Source organism: Lonchura striata, chromosome Z (assembly GCF_050655825.1).
Source record: "Lonchura striata isolate lonStrDom1 chromosome Z, ASM5065582v1, whole genome shotgun sequence".
Classification (NCBI taxonomy): domain Eukaryota; kingdom Metazoa; phylum Chordata; class Aves; order Passeriformes; family Estrildidae; genus Lonchura; species Lonchura striata.
Window position 1 is genome coordinate 85,468,775 of NC_140740.1, and position 20,769 is coordinate 85,489,543.

At 48.6% G+C, this 20,769-nt stretch overlaps 1 protein-coding gene across 9 annotated transcripts in view; it reads right to left on the minus strand.

Annotated features, from left to right (window-relative positions):
• The window catches only part of ZBTB7C (zinc finger and BTB domain containing 7C), a 153,186-nt gene that overhangs the window by 63,589 nt on the left and 68,828 nt on the right, over positions 1-20,769 (minus strand). For 7 of the 9 annotated variants that reach the window (XM_085566105.1, XM_085566107.1, XM_085566108.1 and 4 more), the window contains one exon: positions 13,974-14,031. The exons of 1 other annotated variant lie outside the window; for it this stretch is intronic. In XM_085566105.1, the coding sequence (XP_085422231.1) occupies positions 13,974-14,031 (58 nt within the window). Of the gene's footprint in view, positions 1-13,973; positions 14,032-20,769 lie in introns of those variants that run through there. One more of the 9 variants, XM_085566113.1, reaches the window with a different exon arrangement.

Here is a 20,769-nt window from a genome sequence, read left to right on the forward strand (position 1 = left end):
CAAGTGCAGCCAAACACTAGACTGGACTCAGTCAGTGACACTTTGTATAACGGCATTCCAGTTTGTCCTCCTAAATAATTCATATTCTAATGAGCCCTTCTACTCCAGCAATAGTTTGTATCCCCACACTTTCTCAGGTCCTTCTGTGCTTTAATTTGATTTTTAAAATTTTCCATTGCAATATTTTTATTAACAAAAAGAAAAAGGAAAGCAGGCTTGCTTCCCTCCTGGCTTACATGGGAGCAGGTAATGAATCTCTGAGTGCAGGAGTTGTCTCAGCTCTTATCTCCATGGCCTTGCTGTTCCCAAAGATGCTCATTTAAAAAACTGCCCCAACATGAGATAATGGGAACAGAGAAAGTTGGCAAAGAAACAAAAAGGCAATCAGGATATTTACAGAAGCAGGGGAGCCCTATGATTTCCACCTGTTCTCCTCCTGCTGGGACAGGTCTTGAGGTCACGATCCTGTAAATGAGAAGAAGTGGCTTCGGGGAGTGCAACCATGAGAGATGTGCTCTACATGAGAAAGCTATTTTGCAGAGCTTGGTCTTGCTAAAGGCTCCTCCATTTGGGTCATGCTCAGCTTGTCGTGGCAGTGAGGGCAGCCCAGACCTTGCACCCCTATGCTGGTGGTGGGGTGACCAGGCCAGGTTAGCTACGGGTAATTTGCCACCAAATTCCAGCTGCTCCAGGCCAAGGTGGTGGTCCTGCCTGTCTGTGGTGGGTCCCTGGGGAAAGGCAGTGAGGCTCTGATCCTACAGCAAATCTGTGTGGGCCAGAACTGCCCCCATCAGCCACAACACAGGTCATGGTGAGGGCACTTCAGGCTACTTCAACACAACTTCTGATCCATCCAAACACTAAGCCATGCTTCCACCACCTACTCCTGGAGGTTCCTTGAGCTGGAAAGTGCAGTGTGTGGCTGTGAAAAACTCTACAAAGTTCTGCAAAATAGAACCAAAAGCTGTGGAAGCATCTTCCCTTGCCCACTTCTGAACCGTATCACCATGGGCTCCTGCTCACAGTGGGAGCAGTGGCACCCCCTCAGACAAATGCCAGAGCAGGCCCTGTGCCAGCAGAAAGATGGAGCAGAGATGGCTGAAACAGTCAGGAGGAGAGAATAAGAGATGTACACTCAGGGGAAGAGAATGAGAGATGGTGGGGGCCCCACACATCCACTCCCCCATGTGAGCCTAACGAGTCTCATTAACAGGGAGGGCTTAGTTCTGCAGCTGGGTGGGATGTGCCTGGGGGATGCAGAATCCTGACCCTTTCAGGCCAGAAAAGAGCCCTGGAAAGATAACAGGCTCTGGAGGGGCTCGCAGCCTAAGCCAGGTTAGGGTTGGGGTGACATCTAGGACAAGGTGACCCAACTGGTCCACTCCCTTTCAGGTTCCCTCCCCAGCACTCCAGCTGCGGGAGAAAAGAGCCACCAAACACTTAAGAGAGAGGTCAGAAAAGTCGCATTTCCAATCCACAGTTTCACTGGGAGACAAGGATGGAGAGGATTTTATAATCAAGACTAACCAAAAGGGAGGTTTGGCTTAAAAGCCTACAAAACCTCAGCAAACCTGGTTAAAACATCAGCCTAACCAGGCTCAGCACAGCTCTCCCCTCCCGACCGGGGAAAACAAATGTCACAGGTTTATACACTAATTTATTTCTACCCATTTAACAAATTAATGTGTCCCTCCCATCCCCCTTTCCCTGAAGTAACAGGCTCTGCAGCTCAGAGTCAGTGAAACTCCTACTTCCAAAGCCTTGGAGATAGCAGCTTGACCTTCATTACTGCCCTGCTTTAATTTTCTGCCTCCCTTTGCTAACCCTCCCTGATGGAACCCTGCCAGGCTTTCTCCCTCCCTGGGGACCATCCTTGCTGTTATTCTGCTTGGGTTCTAATCACCTTCTACTTTGATGCCTCCAATCCTTCACAGCCTTCCCCCATGCTGTGCCATCTCACCGGCCTTTTTGGGAGTACCAGATGGACCAGCCAGATTACTCTTAGGAAATATCTACTCTTTTCTTGGTTTCTTCCCTACCCTGGGAAAAGCTTCAAAGCTGCTCTCCCTGCTGGCAGGATTCCTCAAAGAAAAGCTCTGTGGGCAAGGCCAGCAATCTCAGAGTCCCCGAATGGTTTGGGTTGGAACAGACCTTAAAGCTCATCCAGTTCCACCCTAGTGCCATGGCAGGGACACCTTCCACTGTCCCAGGTTGCTCCAAGCCCTGTCCAACCTGGCCTCGGACACTTCCAGGGGCAGCCACAACTTCTCTGAGAAACCTGGGCCAGGGGCCCATCACCCTCACAGGGAAGAATTTATTCCCAGTTTCAACACAAACTCTGCCCTCTGGCAGTGGAAGCCATTCCCTGTGTCCTGTCACTCCATGCCTTGTCCAAGATCCATTTCCTGCTCTCCTGGAGCCTCTTTAGGCCCTGAAGGAGGTAGACGGTCTCCCTGGAGCCTTCTCCAGGCTCACCTCTCCAGCTCCCTGTGTCCAAGCAGCTTGGCATTATGGCTTTAGGTCCCATCCAGGCTTTACCAATTGCCCTAAACAGCCCAGCACCAAACCCCAGTTGTGCTTCCAAAAAGGTGCCCTCTCAGCTCTGACAAATTCAAGATTGTTTTGAACCCCTGAATAAAGAGTATTCATTCTTCCAGGTCTCATTTATAGCTCTTGTTTTCATTGCCATTCCCAAACAACATCCAAGTCTTATCTGAGTGTTAAATTCCCAGCTTTGGAGGCATCCCCTGCCAGCCACTTTCACAGGCTCAGCCCAAGGGGAAAGCATTTTCTCATGGACACAGCTGTTTCCTTAAACAGACCCTGTGTAATGAGATAGGGAGACCAGACAGTGTACTTTCTCTGGCCACTCATTAGCTTAGAGATCCCCTTTTCTCTGCCTCTGCTTGGCTCTAAGCCTCCCCCACAGCTTTTTCCAGCCTCTCTCCTGGTGATTTTTTTCCTCTGGCTGGTAATTGTTCTCATTGCCCTTGGCTCACAGATGGTCCTCAGAGAGCTCACTGCTGATGTAGTGCCAGCTCTGCTCCATTCCAGCTGCTGAAGGGCATTAGGAGACCAGCTACCACTGCACAGAGACCTCTCCTCTGCTCCAGTTGCCCTTCCACACCCAGGCAGTCACTGGAAAAGGCTTTGCTCACCACAGCTGCCACAGGTGGGCATGGTCTCAGCCCCATCCCGGCATCCAGGGTCACCCTCCAGCCCTTCTGCCCTCACACTAAGCCTCCCTATTCCATCTCAATCTCCCTACCCACCCTTCCTCCTCAACAGTCTCTCCTGCCATGCAGCTGAGTCAGTTCCCTTTCTCCAGACCTTTCCTTCAAGCTTTCCTATCCCCTTTGGCTTGGGAGCACCCCAGCAGGGTCCTAGCAAACCTCTCCCACAGAGGGGAGCAGCCCCTGGGATTAAATCCTTTATGCTGAGGGTGAAAAAACCAGCACAGATTGCCCAGAGAAGCTGTGGCTGCCCTTGGATTCCTGGAAGTGTCCAAGGCCAGGCTGGATGGGGCTTGGAGCAATCTGGGATAGTGGAAGGTGTCCCTGCCCCTGGCAGGAGGTGGAATGAGATGAGCTTTAAGGTCCCTTCCAACCCAAACCATTCTGTAAATCCAGCCCCTGGGCTCCAGCCCTGCTCCACAGGGACAAACTGGGACTGCCACCCAGGCAGGATGGATGTGAGTGGAAGAAAACAAGGGGGAAAAAACACGGCAGAGCAGAGAGGAGGTGAAAGGAGGTCTTATTTTTCAGCAAGCCAAGTTGTTTTTGGAGGCACAGACACTGGGTTCATTCATGAAGCAGCTAAGTGCAGGGTTTTCAACGGAAACAATGAATTAACAAGGATGAGCAGCAACAGGATAAATGACCTTTTTCCTGCCTCCCAAAGTGTCCTGTTTCTTTCCTAACCAAGCAGCCAACAGCTCATTTAGCTTCAAGCCACTCAGCCCCAGCGACCTGGTGCCTCTAGAGAAATCCAAAGGTTTAGAGAGGAGCTTTCCACAGAGGAACCTCCTTCCCTGTGGCTCCACACCCTTCCCACTCAAAACCATGGGAGCTGGGGGCTACAGAGGACTCCACATGGCATTTGGGATGTGAAGCATGGGTGATGCCGCCCAGCAAAGCAACAATCCCATGGCCAAAGCCAAGGCATCATGGAATTAAGCTACTTCACAGAAATTTCATGCTGGAAATCAGGAACAGGCTCTTCACCTAGAGGATGGTCAGGCACCAGAACAGGCTCCCCAGGTCATGGCCCCACGCCTGAGAGTTCAAGGAGCATTTGGATGATATTCTTATGTTTAGATAGTCCTGCAAGGAGTAGGGAAGTTGGACTCAATGGTCCTTATAGGTTCCTTCCAATTTAGAATCACTGAATTTTTTATATTGGAAAAGCCCTTTGAGACCATGGAGTCCAACCATTACCCAGCACTGCCAAGGCTACCACTGACCCATGTCCCCAAGTGCCACATCCACGCGGTTTTTAAACCTGTCCACCACTGCCCTGGGCAGCTGTGCCAGGGCTGGACAACCCTTTCCATGAAGGAATTTTCCCTAATGCAATCTAAAATCCCGCCAGCTGTCCCCTCCTTTCAAGGTGTTGTGCAGAGCCACAAGATCCCCCCTGAGCCTCCTTTTCTCCAGGCTGAGCCCCTTTCCTAGCTCCCTGTGCTGCTCCTGATGGTCCAGCCCCTCCACCAGCTGCATTCCCTTCCCTGGACACACAAGACAGTCTATGATACTCATGATTCTAAGATCAGTACCCTGAACTCCAACCCACTGGAACCCAACTGAACCCATCCATGGGAGAAAGATCCCAGCCCACTGAGAACCCAGTACCTTTCACCAGTGAGCAATTTCTCTTCAAAGACTTAGAAGGAAAGTGGTTTGACTCACAGGTTCTGCTATCTCCAAATCTATCAGAGGGACACACTGCCCTATGCTAACATAACGGATTAAAGCAGAAGATAAAATGCTGTTCCATTATCTATTTATTAAAAGCACCACTTGAACTGCTTTTATTCAGTGTACATCTCCCAGTAAAGAGGCACTCCTTGACGGTGTAAATCAGTGAGCAATTGTGTTTTAACAGCCTTTAGAATGGCATTTCCCCACGCTTTTAGACAGAGTATCAGACAGAAAACCTCTTCCAAAACTCACTTATCGTAACAGGGAAGATCACAGAGCTCTTTACTGCTCCTCCACCACCATGACAAATACAAAATGGGCTCCTAAAACTCACAAAGCAGAGATCATTTCCATTTCTGCTGCATGAATATCCTTAATGACAGGACAAAATAAATAATTTTGTTACAGGGGGGAACTGTGCAGCTCCCACTGACAGATGGGACTCCTGGTAGGTGATGAAAAGCAGGCTGCAGCTCCCAGCCCACCAAGTCCTTTCCTCTGTGGTAGCTGTGGGTTCTGTGGGAATCAGCTCTTGCAGAGCCAGAAAGGATGAGGCCACTTCAAATCTACCAGTTCTCTGAGCAAAAGGGGAAGAAATGATGCCAAACCTTCAGCAAGAGATTTCAGGTGTGAATACAGCAATACATATGAACTGCACAACAAAAGTGGGCTTGCTGGATTCTCTCTGCTTCACCAGAATAAATTAAGCTTTTTCTTGGTTGAGGGTATTTTTCCATGCCAAGACACATTCTCCCTTACTTTTTGCCAGGCTCTACTGCTTTGGTATTCTAATTTTATTTACAAAGTGTTTCAATAAAGAAACCTGGAGCAAGAGCATTCATGAGCAGGTTGGGTTTCAAATGAAATGCTGGTGGATGACAAGCACAGCAAGCTTTACCCTGAGCTGCATAAACCAGTGGAGTTTCCACTGTGGACATGAGCAAATGTCAGATCTGACTGGGGGAAGAGGGAAAGGGATGAAGCCACAAGCACAGGGAAGGATACCCATAGTCTGGAAACTATGTGAGTGGATGGATGGATGGATGGATGGATGGATGGATGGATGGACGGACGGACAGACGGACGGACGGACGGACGGACGGATGGAAGGATCCTGACCACACTGCTGCTGTCAGAAGGACTTCAGCACCATGGCAGACTCAATGCTGAGGTTGATGTCATCGCTCCTTCCTTTCCTGTGGTCACCTGCATTTTATCCCCTGCTGCAGATGAACTGGGGCACTGCCTTGTCAGGGAAGGCCCAGGGCCAAGCTGTGCCACTTGCAAGGATAACCCTCCTTGGGGTGGTTCCCAGCCCCATGCACCCCAAACTTCTGGCTACTCTTACATGAGCTGATTTCTGACAGGGCTGACAAACCTGGAAGATCATTTTAAACCACAATCACTTCAAATTCAGCCTGTGACCTCCTCGGCAGGATCTCCCTTCAGCACAGCAGTCCCAAACAGGATCTGACAGTGCTTGGCAACCTTTTGAACCATCACTCAGGTCCCTTGGGTACTGAGAGGAGGGTTTCTCTCAACAGCGTGCAAGCTCCCTGGCTCTGACAGCCCTGCTCTTGGGCTGCCTGGGAGGGGACCAGCATCCCATCCCCTGCACTCAGTGGTGTGAAAGGTCACTGGGGAAGGTGCACTTGTCACCAGGAATAAACTGTGATGCAGAAGTTGTGTCACGTCTTCTCTCTGGGAGGATGGAGCCAGCTGAAGTCAGAGAAAATTTTCTCTAATGCCAGTGGTGTTTGGAGCAGCAAGCAGAAATGCCAAGCAGCAAGGAGTGAAACCTCTCCTAATGGCATGGGTAAATCAGCTGGCATGGAGGGAGCCCAGGGGACAGCCACGGCAAGTGTCCCTTCACACTGATGTGCCAACCAGTGCAGCCCAAATATCTCCTTAACATAAGTCACCGCATCAGCATAAAGCTTGGGCAATGCCAGCTTCCCAGTCAGGCTGAAAAAATCCCTTCCCTTTGCTTCCCCTAAGCTATTCTGAGACAAGAGCCACCAGCAGACCTGGGAGAGTTGTGTTTGAGGGTCCAGCTCAGGAGAGCATGGCTGATCCCTTGTGCTCCTAAAGTGCTAAAGTTTCCCAGGCAAACCTCACAGTTTCCACAATTTACTGCCTTTATCTTAGAGAAGATTTTATTTCTCTCTGCAGTGTGTAGCAAACCAGAAGCAAAACTACAGCAAGAATGGCCCACATGGAAAAGAAGCAAACCTCACCTGATCTGCTGGGAGGAAGAAACCAGGGCCAGCCAGCACCAATGCCTTACCTGGTTTTCCTGCCTCAGCAATGCCCTAGGAACATGATCATGGGTCACAGACCCAATGAATGAGATGATCTGTAGGGGAAAAGATCATGTGCTGCCACGCTCTGCTTGAAGCCCAGGAGAAAGCAGCACAGCCCAGGGGAATGATCAGCAAGGCCAACCTCTCAGCCCACAGCGCTGGCAGGGAGAGGCTGACACAGGCAGGGGTGTCACCACATAAAGGGCTGCCGAGCCCACGTCCAGCCCCTGTGCTCCTCCCTGAAATGTGGGTCAAGCCACAAGGTGACAGCCAGTGCTAAGGGAGCCATCCCTGCCCACCGAGGTGCTTCCAGCACTGTATCAAAAACTAAAGCCAAGCAATAAAAATTAAAAGAGAAGTAATATGGATCATAAAACCCAAGCACAAGACTAAAAAGTCCCCAGACACTGATGTATCGTTAAGACAGGGCATGAAGCTCCCCTCGCAGCACTGACAGGTTTCCTTTCCAAGAGCTCCAACCTATCCTGGTTTCTGATTATTGTTTTGTCAAAGACGGGTCAGGCTTTCACCACCTGGCTCTCCAGTGTTAAGGAAAAAAGGTGGTGGAAAGGCTTGGGATTTGTGTGTCACCCTGTACACCACTTCTGGTGCCTCACCCACACACCCTGGTCAGGAAGGATGCCATGGAGATACACTAAACAGATCCACAGAACCATGGAATGTTTAGGGCTGAACTATTAAAGGCTATCTAATCCAGCCCTCTGCCCATGGGCAGGATCACCTTCCACTAGAACAGAGTGTTCCAAGTTCTGTCCAACATGGCCACAGATGGGGCACCCACTGCCTCTCTGATAACTGGTAACTAAAATAACTGGCCCCAGCCTAACAAGGCTGCTGGGTTGAGTTCAGATAAACATTCTATTTTATTAAAAGTTCTCCTTCCCCTAATCTTGCAATGACTGGTAACTCACAGGCATCCTTCCCCATCCCAATATCCCATTGTTTCCTCACTGCAGAAGGTCTCACTGAAACAGCAGTCCCAGAACCAGAAATTTTATGAGGGTAGAAGTCCAGATTTAACTTGGACACAAAGCTGAGGTTTTAATCACTTCTGATAACTGGGGGGAAAAAAAAGTGGGAAACTCACTGCCCCCACCACCACTGCCCATCATCTCCATCCCTCACTAGTCCAGCCCTGCTGGTCCATTAACATCCCCTTCTTCTTGTAAATATTGCCTGAGCACTCCTGCCTGCCCTCCTGCCCTCAATTAATCATGGCCTGGGGGAGAAGCAGGTAAGAAAGTACTCAGATTTAACTGGTCTCCACAGATGGTGAAAAGAGAGCTCAGTGAGACAAGCACGGGCAGAGGGGCAAGGCAAGGGCAAGGACAAGCAGGACAGAGGAGTCCCTCAGGCCCAAACATCCTTGCCCTGCTGTCCTCATCTCCCAAAGCTTCATGAGATTTGAGGAAACTTCATATGACACAAGGTTTGATTTTCTGCTCTGAAGCAGGTTATTTTTGCAAACACAAGCTCCCCTCCGCTGAATCCCAGAGCCATCAGGCCTCTCCCACCAGTCCCAATGGGATGGACACAAAGCAGAGGTTGAGCCCACACAAACTCTGCAGCTCCCAAATCCCATGGGAGCCTTGAAGACCACTGCATTAGGAGTCAGTGCATCTCAGAAGCAGTGATGGAAGGAAACCTCTGGAAGGGTTTGGGACTAGACGAGCTTAAAGTTTCTTTCCAACCTAAACCATTCTGTGACTCTATAATAAATATCTCTGGCTCCAAACAGCACCTTCAGCATCTGTGGGGATACCAGAACCACAACTGGTACCTTCAGCAGGGTACCCAGCTCCCAGTTCCAGCTGCAAGGAGCCATAGGTCACCAACAGAGCAGCCCCAGCTTTACACAAAGGTGGTTTTGCTGGAACAAAAGCAAAGGCCACAGAAATAGGTTGATTTCTTTTCCTCTTTTTCCTGAGATATGACTAAACTCCAGGAGCAGGTAGTGCCTAGGCATCCTGCAAGCATCCTGCAAGCAGGGCTTTCAACATGAAGGAACAAAAGGCTGCGGTGGGGAGAATGGTGGGAAACCTTGTGGGCTCCCGAGATTCATTTGAGACCTGGTGTTTGCAGCACAGGCTATATTTCATCTTTTCATAAGTAACTCTTACCAGGAAACATTACAAAAAAGGGGGCATTTCAAGGCAGAAAAGTTGGTCGCCAAACGTCATTTTATTTTATTTTTTAAACCTTTTGTTAGCAACTCTTCTGGGGAGCAAATCCAGCAGAGGCAATACAGTGCAGCTTGCACTCCTAAATTAGTTTCCAGGCACTTGGGATGCTTTATTATTAATTTCCTCCAAATATTAGGTAATGCCTTTCACCCCTTTCAAAGTCTATACGAGGGGTCTTTGATGCATTGTGGGACTTGAAAGTTTCAGGTCTAAAGAAGCATTTCTTTTAAGTCCTCCCTTTTATCAAGCATATTCTGTTCTGTTCGCTATAATGCACACAATGGCATGAGAGTCTTGACCTGCTTCATGTCTGATGAGTTGAAATCTCAGATGCATAGGATAAAACAGCCATTCCTAGCAATACAGCTTAAACACTTAGGGCTCTATTCAGGCAAATATTACCCAGGGGTCTGCCACACCACTGAAAAGCTGCAGAAATTGGCTCCGTAGACGGCTGACCAATTCAGCAGTGAGAAATGACCCCGCCACATTAACTCCCCTTTTCATTTCACCCTGGGCGAGCCGGGGTCTGGAGGTAAGCGCAGCAGAAGGCGAGAGCCGGCTGAAGCCAGATTCATTTTCTTTATATAAAGTATTTTTGTGTGCGTGTGTGACCATGAATGTCATTATGCGGATCTGCAAAAGAAGGAAAGTAATGACATTAGGGCACAGGCGCAGGAATCAGGGAGGTTTTTGTCTTACAGTGACACCAGAGCGCTGTCACGTCTTCTGGACAAGCAGAATCTGTAGGCTTTAAAACACTGCAAATGTCTTAGAAAAGCAGGTCTCTGCCTCTGCTGAAGGCATGCGGAGTTTGCTGGGTCTCTTTACACCACCCAGCATCAGTGTCCTCCATGTGCTAACCAGAATTAATACCTCTTGTTCCATAACAATTTACCCTGTTTAAAGGGTTTTTTTTCACCCTGTTTTTTCCTCTTTATACTGCAAGCTCACTTAAAGAGACAGCTCCTGTCCAACAATACACTGGACCCAGGGCTGGGGTGCAAAGTGAAACTTATTATTGCAAAAGCAAATACATTTTGGTACAAAATACCATGTTTTTGTCCTTTAGACCATCGCACCAACATGTTTTTACAGAAGTACCATGGCTATTTTAAGACATTAATATCCTCTTATCAATCTCCTCTTATCAATCTCCTATTGACAGGCTAGAACTAAGAAAAAAAATTTAAAAGTCAATCTGGAAAGGCAAGGGTAAAATTTAATGCACAAGCTGGAGAGTTCCTAAATGGGCTGAAGATGCTGGAATTTGCCTTGCATGTTTTCTACCCTAGAAGCAAAAGATGCCTCTAGAACAAGTCAGAAAGCAAGTGTTCAGACTATATGGGAAGATGTTAGTAAAAGAGAGAGGCCCTGTTTTTCTGACTCCTCTTGCCTGCCCCAGTGCTACACCCTGGTATGACCTGCAATCCCACCCTGTCAGCCTGAGACCAGTCTTGATAACCCAAACATTTCACTGGGAAAAAACATTTCTTAAGCTATATAAAAAGGAAGAAGTTCATCTTGCAGGAGTAAAACCCAGCTAAGTCTTTCCTGATGCTGGCAACACATCCAGAAGCACCTCCTGCAAAATGGGAATATATGCATCTGCAGGCCCTGGTCCTGGTGTGTGTGACTTTAGGATTAGCTCTAAAAGCAAATAGATCCACAAGGATATAATCTCCCAACCCAGTCACCTCCTCCAGGATGCTGCAGATCTGAACACAAGCCTGATTTTTGAAGGATGTTGAGCATCCCTCTCACAGCTGGCATGGCCGTAGCAGCTACAGGTAACAAAAATAACATGGTAAAGACTGGACCATGCTTTGACCTACCTGGTGTAGTTGAAGATGTCCCTGCTTATTGCAAGGAGTTGGACAAGATGTCTTCTAAAGGTCTCTTCTGACCCAAACTATTCTATTCTATTCTATTCTATTCTATTCTATTCTATTCTATTCTATTCTATTCTATTCTATTCTATTCTATTCTATTCTATTCTATTCTATTCCTATTCCTATTCCTATTCCTATTCCTATTCCTATTTCTATTTCCATTTCTATTCTATCCTATTCTCAGCTCTCACATTACCCACCTGGCTAGGAGGCCTTTTAGAAGCCCTCTTAAGCATCCCTCCTAAAACACCATCAGGACACACATGGTCTGTGCCCCACAGGTGAATGGTGCAGTGCTGGTCTGCCAGAGGACAGCTGACAAGTCATTGTTGTGCATGCTACAAATCCTCTGAGCCAGTAAGAAAACTCAAACAATGTGAAGATTTATCAGTTTGCAGGTGGAAATCCTTTCAGTCGAGACAACAATTCTATTCCTTTTGAGGTAAACTAAAAGTTTTTGCTCAGGGACACCATCAGGAGCAGAAGGCAGCACAAGGATGGGACCCATCACTCACGAGTCAGCAGAAAGATGCTGACAGAGGTGTCCGCACAAATTTTTAAGGAGCCTGAAACAGCTCTTTTGAGAGAGGGAGACAGAAGAAAAGAGCAAAACTGCAGGAGAAACAAAATCTATTTGTTGACACAAGGCAGCTGGCACAGGAGTGCAGAGATGATAATGGAGCCTGATGGATAGTTCAGAGGATTATCAGATACCCTCCAACTCAAATATGCTGAGGAACCAATTATTTAATGCTGAAGGCAGTGCAAACAGATGTTTAATAAACTGGATCACTTCAGGATTGTTGGAGCTCAAGGGGCCAAACCCCCACTGGTGTAAATCTGGAAAGCCAGCGTGATGAAATACCCAATGCTTCAGATACACACAGGCCCTCCCAGTCATCACCATCTCTGCCAGGAAACTGGGGGGCATGCAGGGGAAACACAGCTGGAATTTGGGAGCAGATGGGTGCAAGAGGACTCTGGGGTGGGGAAGCATGTTCACCACCCCAGGCTGACAGCACTCAGCTCTGCAGCCAGTATCCTGGCTTGTTGTCCTGTTTACAGGAAAAGGGGCTGCTGTTCTCAGGAACAGTCTGGGATTCTCTTCTAGCTGCTTGCAGAGAGGCAGCAGGGGAGCTGTAGGAGGTGTGGGAGACAGAAAGGAGTTTAGTCTGTGCTCCAAGCACTGATTAGAACCTGTTTTGGAGTCAGGGATGATTCCTGTGAACAAAGCACCCCTTCTCAAGCTCTTCTGCTGGCAGGGATGTTGGGGAAAAACCAGGTCTCAGCACCCTCCCTGGCTGCCCTGTTAGGAGGTGATCCTGCAGACACACAGCCCTTACCTGGGCTGCTCTCGCAGCCAGAAAAGAGAGACAGAATTCTGCTCATTCTCACATGCTGTCCAAACTAGATAAGATGTAACATGGGATAGAAACATCTCCACTAACTATAAACAGCCCCTACATTTTTAAATGTCTGAAGATTGCTTCCTGAAACCACATTGTGTAAGTTTCTCCCTTTATCTACACTCAAACTGTACTACAGGAGCTGAGGTGTGTTTTAAAAAAATCTGCATTTCCCCATGATCTAACCTCCACTAGTGCTGCTCCTGTAGTCCAGGCTACAGCAGAGATGCAAGAATAGATGTAAGAAATAAATTTGTTATGATGAGGATGGTGAAGCCCTGGTACAGGGTGCCCAGAGCAGCTGTGGCTGCCCGTGGATCCCTGGAAGAGCCCAAGGCCAGGCTGGATGGAGCTTGGAGCAGCCTTGGGTAGTGGAAGGTGTCCCTGCCCATGGCAGGGGGTTAAAATGAAATGAGCTTTAAAAGCCCCTTTCAACCCAAACCAGGGTTCTACAGTTCTGTGACAGCCCAGCATCAAGATGCTCCTCAGCATCCATCACACATGCACAGAGGAAAGCCGTGGGAATTTGGTCCCTGAGGGATGGGAACCTGCGGGGGCTGACAGCATGGTTCTGCTGAGGGTTTGGCCAGTGTAAACAAGGAATCTGCTCACGAGAAGATGGTGAAAAAAAACCCCCAGCCTCCCACCTGACACAATGCAAAATACCTCAGTTCAAAAACATCAGCTCAGGATCTGGCTCTGGCATAGCTCAGATGATAAAAAAAGGATTCTCCTTTCTTCCTGTTCAAGACCTCTAGGCAAACATCCAAGTCACAGCCTCCCGTGTGACAGCTGCAGAAAACAGGTCTGGAGAGGACCTTGAAATGCCACCCAGATCGCAGCCCTGTGACTGGGTCTGAACGGGGCCAAAAGCACTCCAAGCATTAACAAATATTGTTGCTTGGTGCACTCCTGTGCAGCTGCCAGCCTATCTGCTGCCTCCTCCTTCCAGCACTCAGCAGTGAGAACACACATATTGATGAGAGCATCTTCCACGGATTTACAGGAAGAGCAATTAGAGGTTTGGTCGTTGACGACAGCAGAGAATCGTGGTGCTAGTGGTAAAGATGATTTGTGCTGATCCATTAACACAGCAAACTACCTCCTCTCCCACAGGAAATCTCAATAACTGAAGGGCAGATCAGAACCCCAAGATCCCAGAAAGGTATCAGGACAACCACATAGTTCACCCCAGTCTCCATCCTGCTTGCCAGCTCTCCCCACAAAGCTCACCCCAGCGTGTACTCACCAATACCCTTGATTTTGTTTCAAAGAGGTGATGCTCCTTTCACTCCTCTGACCATTTCCTAAAGAAAAACAGAGAGAAAAAACACAAAACAAAACCCTTCATCAGATCCAGGACTGATTATGTGGTTAAGAAGAGTTGTGAAGAAGCCTCTACCAGGAAAATGAGAAACCAAGGAGCCAGGCCTGCTCCTGCTCTCCTACCACATGTGTTCCCAGGGTCAGCTCCTCTGCTCATCACCGTTCCCTGTACCACAACATCACCTAGCAACACCGTGCCAAGGAGGTGCAAGCCCACCCCATCCTCCCCCTGTATCACATCTCCCGTGACAGCTGGGAGATGAACACCCCAGGAATGGATCACACCGGAGCAGCTCTGGACTACTCCACCCATCCCTCCCCCGGATAAACATTACACTTTGGCCCCTCAGGATTATCAGCTTATTCCTACATCCACAGTTCAGTCACCAGCGGCAGCTCAGTAGAACCTGCAGTGCAAATCCACAACAAATCCACATTCCACAACTGCTGGGGTGCAGAGATGGAAGGTGTATGAAGAGCATCTGCCCAACTCTGTCCATGAAAGTTTCCTGCCCCTCTTAGCTTGGGAAAACCTTTTGGAGAAATGGAGCTCTACTGAAGCTCCTGGCCACCACTTGCATTTCCAAGTGATGGAGACAAGGAGCTTGGATTTCCAGAAACTGACACCTCCATGTGGGAGACCCAGCAGCTTGGCTGGACTCAGGGCTGATGAAGGAGATCAGCAAAAGGACGTTTTGGGGTGCTTTACTCCACTTCAGAACAACCTCAAATTGTGAGAACCCCACCAGCAGGTAGCCACCATATCAACAAGGACCCTAGGGCAATTTAGGGGACTGACCCAGGCCTTCTCCAGGGTGAGGACTGAGAAGAAAACCATTGTGGCTATTACCATACTGGGAACATATGATGCAGTAGTGCTCAGCTGGAAAAAGCTCCTGTGGCTCAGCAGTCAGATGGAAATGCACTGTTTGCATGCCAAAGAAGCTGTAGTCTGGGGTATGTTTCCCTAAAATGGGAAAACACCACCAGCTCACACCTGTTCTTGAACCTGGGTTTGTACCTGAGTCCTGGCCAGGGTCAAGAGGTTCCCTTCTACACATGAAAGCTGCAAATGAAACAGGATCTCTCTGTCAAGACTTGTGGTATGCAAAGCAAGGAACAGCCACTCACTGTGTGCAGTCTCTCCATTGGGCAAGAAGACATTTATTATCATGGGGCAGCTGGAGATGGAGACACAGCCTTCTCATTCCCAGTTCCCAAGAGCTTCCTGACTGAATCAATCACCCAAGCATCTCTCTTTCTTCTCCAGGCAGCCTCAGGTTTGCTAGTGCAGGGTCCACCAGCACTATTTCCCATTACTCATGGCACAAGGAAGCAAATGGGATTCTTCTCCCAGCTTTTAGTAAGAGCCAATGATCTCAATTCAGCTTTTATGAGATTCTCATTCTCATTATTTTCATGGGAAAGTGTCAACAATATTTTCCAAGTCAGGCTGACACCTGTATGTCAGGATGGAGAAACCAACAGGCTCTGATCCCCTACCCAACCTATGACACTGCTCTGCACATACACTCAAGGAACAGAGCAAAACCATGAAGGGTAATCTTTCTGATGGCCTCAAATTCTCCTTCTCACGTGTCTACAACCACCGGCCTGAGGACATTTAGGCAGTCTGAGGATATCCAGGCAGTAGGCAATGCATGGAGCACGAGTGGTGCAGCATGGAGTGGCTGCAGACCAGCCCCAGGGCCACCATCAGCCCTGAGAATGGGACTTCCCTGCAGCCAATGAGCCCACATGCTTTCAAGCGCATCCAGCTGCTGGGACCCTCCACCATGACCTCCTTCCTTAGCCAGGGCCCTGTTCAGTTCATTAACTCACAAGGAGCCACCACTGTGCTGGGCTAACAGCTTGTTTGCCACTCAGCAACCAAAGTGATCAACAATGAGCAAAGAGCTTAATGCAAGCCACTGTCAACATGCCCACATTGCACCATCATCTTTGTTTAGGGCAAAATTTACAGGGTAGGCTGCAAAAATCCTGCAATGGATCCTGGCTTCATGGCAGAACTGATGAGCCCTGCTTGGGTTGATGCACAACCTCCCCCTGGCACCAGGGCAGGGGCTGGCACCTCACTTCCTATGGGAAGTGTTGGGTTTCAGCTCTAACTTCTGCCCAAAGGCCTCCTTCTCCCCACAGGACCTTCACTGCAGCTGCTCCCCAGAGCAGCTTGCAATTCAGCACCTTGCTGTAGGCAGGTGGGGTTGGTGTCTTCTCACAAGCAGGAGGACAAGAGGAAACGGCCTCAAGGAGAGCCAGGGCAGGTTGAGATGGGATATGAGGAGAGATTTCTTCAAAGAATTTGCTACCAACCCTGGCAGAGCTGCCCAGGGCAGTGGTGGAGTCCTCATCCCTGGAGGGATTTAAAACCCATGTGCACATGGCACCTGGGACATGGGTCAGTGTGGCCCTGGCAGAGCTGGGGGCATGGTTGGACTCAATGGTCTTGGAAGACTTTTCCAGCCTAAATGATTTTGTGATTCTATCATTCCACCCAAAACAAATCATTGTTTGAGGCACAGAAAAATTCTCATGGGGCAATAAATGGGAGTTCCTTCGCTAATAAAAGGCTGCACCTGAATCACAGTTTCATCAATGCTCCAAGAAGAGTGGCTATGAATAAACACATTTGTGATCAACCCTCTGAATCAGAAGAAGCCCTGGTGCTTTCTTAGCAGTTTCCAAAATAGGATAGGCATTGCTGAGGGCAGCCCAGGATTCATGCTCCCATTCCCCAAACACACATGCAATGAGAAGCTACAAATCAACCAGGCTTGCCTGTGGCTTCCCCTTCAGCCACAAGGTCCCTTTTAGCTTCTTGGGGTTGTTTGCAGAATGACTCGAACACACCCTCCTGCAGATGACATTCAGATTTCTAATTACCCTCCCTGAATACATCACTGACATGCCACATCAGCTCACTCACGGGGCTGTTCCTCTCACGACGTGTTGCCAGCAGTGGAGCTTCTGCCCCTCTTCAGCACACTGACCTCCCCATCACATGGCTGGGCTGAGCTGCTGGGCTGGGGAAGATGATTCCCAAATAAACTAGGTGATGTGGAATGCTTGTCCTGCCCTTGAGGTCAAGCCCACATGAAGAAACAACCTTTATCACAGAATCACAGGGCAGTTTGGGTTGGAAAGGACCTTCACAGGCCATCTAATTCAACCCCTCTGCCATGAGCAGGGACATCTTCAGCTGAACCAGGTAGTTCAGAACCCTGTCCAGCCTGATCTTGAATGATTCCAGGACTGAGGCATCCACAGTTTCTCTGGACAGCCTGTGCCAATGTTCTACTACACTCATTGTAAAATACTTCTTCCTAACAGCTAATCTAAATTGATTCCCTTCAGTTTAAAACCATCACCCCTTGTCCTACTACAACATACCCTGTTAAGTTTGTCCTCATCTTCCTTCTAAGCCTTCTTTAGGCCCTGGCAGGGGCTCTGAGATCTACCTGGGGAGAGAGGGAGACCTCCCCTCCTGTTCTCTTGTGCAGGTGAACACACCCATTCTGCCAGGCTGGCTCCAGAGCAGAGGAGCTCCAGCCCCTGCAGCATCTCTGGACATTCCAGCAGGTCCATGTCCATGCTAAGGGCACCAGAGATTTCTCCAAGGAACAGTCCTGTCCTCAACAGAACAAGCACTGATGTATTTCCAGTGAACTTCCAAGGCTGCTATCCATGCTCTAGCCCTGACTAGTGGGAATTTAGGTCACCTGAAGCACAGGATTTCCCTGGACTGACAACCAGCACAGACCATGGGCACACCCTCCCCAGTGTCCAGGCCAGGAGGTGTCTCCCAAGGACATCCTGATAAACCTACACCAGTCCCTGGCACACCAGGTAGGATTCAACCCCACCTAAGGCATTTCAGGGTGGTGCTCACACAGATCCTGGCTTTAGTTGCCTTAATGCAGGTTTTCATTGCTACACTGGACTCTCTAAGCTATCCCAGACCCATGCCTGGTTTTGCCAGGCAAAACCCTGGAGTTGCATCCCTCCTGACTGACAGATGGAGACTAAGCAATGTGTCCTGGGGTAATAATGGACACCTATGGCCAGCAGCTGAATTGTGATTACACGTGTGGTGGCTGCCCCAGCTCTTACTGCAGCCCATGGGAATGCAGTTGGCACCATTTTGGGTGTTTGGTGAGCCACTTAGTTACTCAAACTTCAGTATCTCTTTTGGGGTATGAAACAGCCTCCAGATTCTCCTGGCCGAACATCCAATGACCCTAAAAGGAGATTGGGCACCAAGTTAGTATTTTGGTCTGCCACTGCAGTCTGCCTCCAGCTCCTGGTCTAAGTTTCAACAGGTCCAAAATAAAACCCACTTGCATGGGATGGGGATGCCCTGAAGCTCTGCACTCTCAGGCCCCTGCTGTGATGAGCAGAACAATCCTGGTACATCCACACTTCCAGGACAATTCCAGTGCTTGTGCGTAATAAGTATGAAACAAGTAAATTTGACAAAGAAAGGAGAAAGATCAACTGATATGCAAATCCATGTCAAAAACCATTCACCCAAATCTGATCTGAAGTTTTGAAATAATTTTGGAGGTTGCTTCTCAAGTGTTGTTTGCAAACCCTCTGTTAGTCTGGGAAGCAGATGCTTCTACAGTAGGCTGTATTACAGCATCTTCAAAAATCCCCATAAAATCCTACTTTAAAATGTCCATGACTTTTGCAATCAGTTCTTTTTAAATCTTCTGGCATATCTGAAAACCAAACATCATAAAAAAACCCTTTGCTGTGATTCAGCTGTAATGGGTCTAAGCCTGGGGAAGAGCTCATCTCACATCTTCTTTCATACCCAGGTGACCCTGAAATTCCTCCCAGAGGCCTCTGACCATTCCCTTCATATGCTCTAAGGCTTCTGACTTGCTCAGACTCTTGAGCTTCACTGAAAGCCTGTGTTGCCTCAAACAGAGCAGTGCCCTGGAGATGCCCTCTAGAATCACGGGAGCCAAGTCACCCACACCCCTGCAGAAAATCCCACATGGAAAACGTACTCTGAAAAGGCATTTCTACCATTCCCTGGCACACATGGACATTTCATTGCCTAGGAGAGTGTTTGGGATGATTACTGCTGGGTTTTTTTTACTGCCAGGGACTGTTCCTTCCAGCAAAAAAAAAAAAAACAAACCTGCCCTGAGACAGATCATCCCTCCCAGCTCAGAAAGAACTGAGTGTATGGATTGTGCTCAGAAGGAGTGACCTGGCTGCATCTTTGGGCTGACATCCTTTCCAGTCTCCAGTGCTCAGTTTTCCCCTTCCTGTGTGAAAATGGAAACAACAGCATCGGCTGTGGCTGGAAAGGGCTTTTGAAATCTACAGGTGAGAAGTGTAGGTAAGACAGTGCCACACCCTCCTAGAAATAGGGGAAGAGGGAAAGGCAACAAAGGGGGGAAAAGCCCCACATAATAAATAATACTCTACAAATTACATTAAATGAACACATTAAAAAACCAATCCTCCAAGAAGCAGCTGCTTCATTCTTTGCTGTTGATAGGATCAATATAAGAGAGGAAATTACCACGTTGTGCTCTGCAACACATCACACCAACTTTCCTTTACAGACCCTAATGCTCCTGATTTCAGTGTCAATTTAAAATTTACCATAAAATGCAGCATCTCATAAACTTTACAACCTCAATCACACTCAGCCAGTGTTTTTACCCAAATCACATGCACAGGCACCCTCTTTTACTCTCCAAGGCAGACACACATCAACGTGCTGCTGACAGCATATGGGAGAGCAGAGCAGGGCTCTGCCTGTCCTGGATAGCCTGGATGTAAAGAGAAGGAATCAGGTTGGAGAACAAGCTGGAAAATGTACTCTCAGGTGTCTGTAAGACAGTTCATCCCATGGCCAGAAGGATAAAGGGTAGCCAGAACCACCATTTATGATGAAGGTGCTGAAGCCCTGGCACAGGGTGCCAGAGCAGCTGTGGCTGCCCCATCCCTGGGAATATCCATGGTCAGGTTGGACAGTGTTTGGAGCAATCTGGGGTAGTGGAAGATGTCCCTGCCCATCGTAGGGGGATGGATCCAGATGGCCTCTAAAGGTCCCTTCCAACCCAAACCAAACTTTGATTATATAATCAAATACAACATGACCTCAGGTGCAGCAGCTCAGGTGCCCTGAACACGCTGCCGTCGAGGTGGCACCGGCACCGCACGACGCTGAGCCAACCTCCTTGCCCTAGGACATGTTTAAAACACAGCTGGTTTATGCCCTCTTGCAGGCTCTGATGGAATACCCTGAGCCATTTCCCTAGTCCTGGGTGTCCTTCAGAAATTTAAGTCCATGCAGCTCCTATGGAGAAGATGGTGTGAGTTTTTAATGCAGGGAAGGAGCCCGTGCCATGAGCTGACCACTTGCTTTTGCAAGCATGGGTTGCACTCAAGGGTTGACAAGGGAAAAACTAATTAGGCTCCTAATTTTCATTCCTACATAAATCTAAGTCCTTTCGCTGTTGTCACTATGACAGAAAACCCATTTCTCTGCACAGGCACAAAGGATTTTGGCTAAAGCATAACAAAAAAGATGCATATTTCATGTTGCCCTTCCCCAGGAGCCATAAAACTCCACTCAGTGTCTGCACTCTGTATGCACCCTGTAAGCTCTGGCTTAAAATTCTCCCTCAGCTCAGAATTACAGGATATATTTGGGGAGAAAAGTAGTTTTTGCA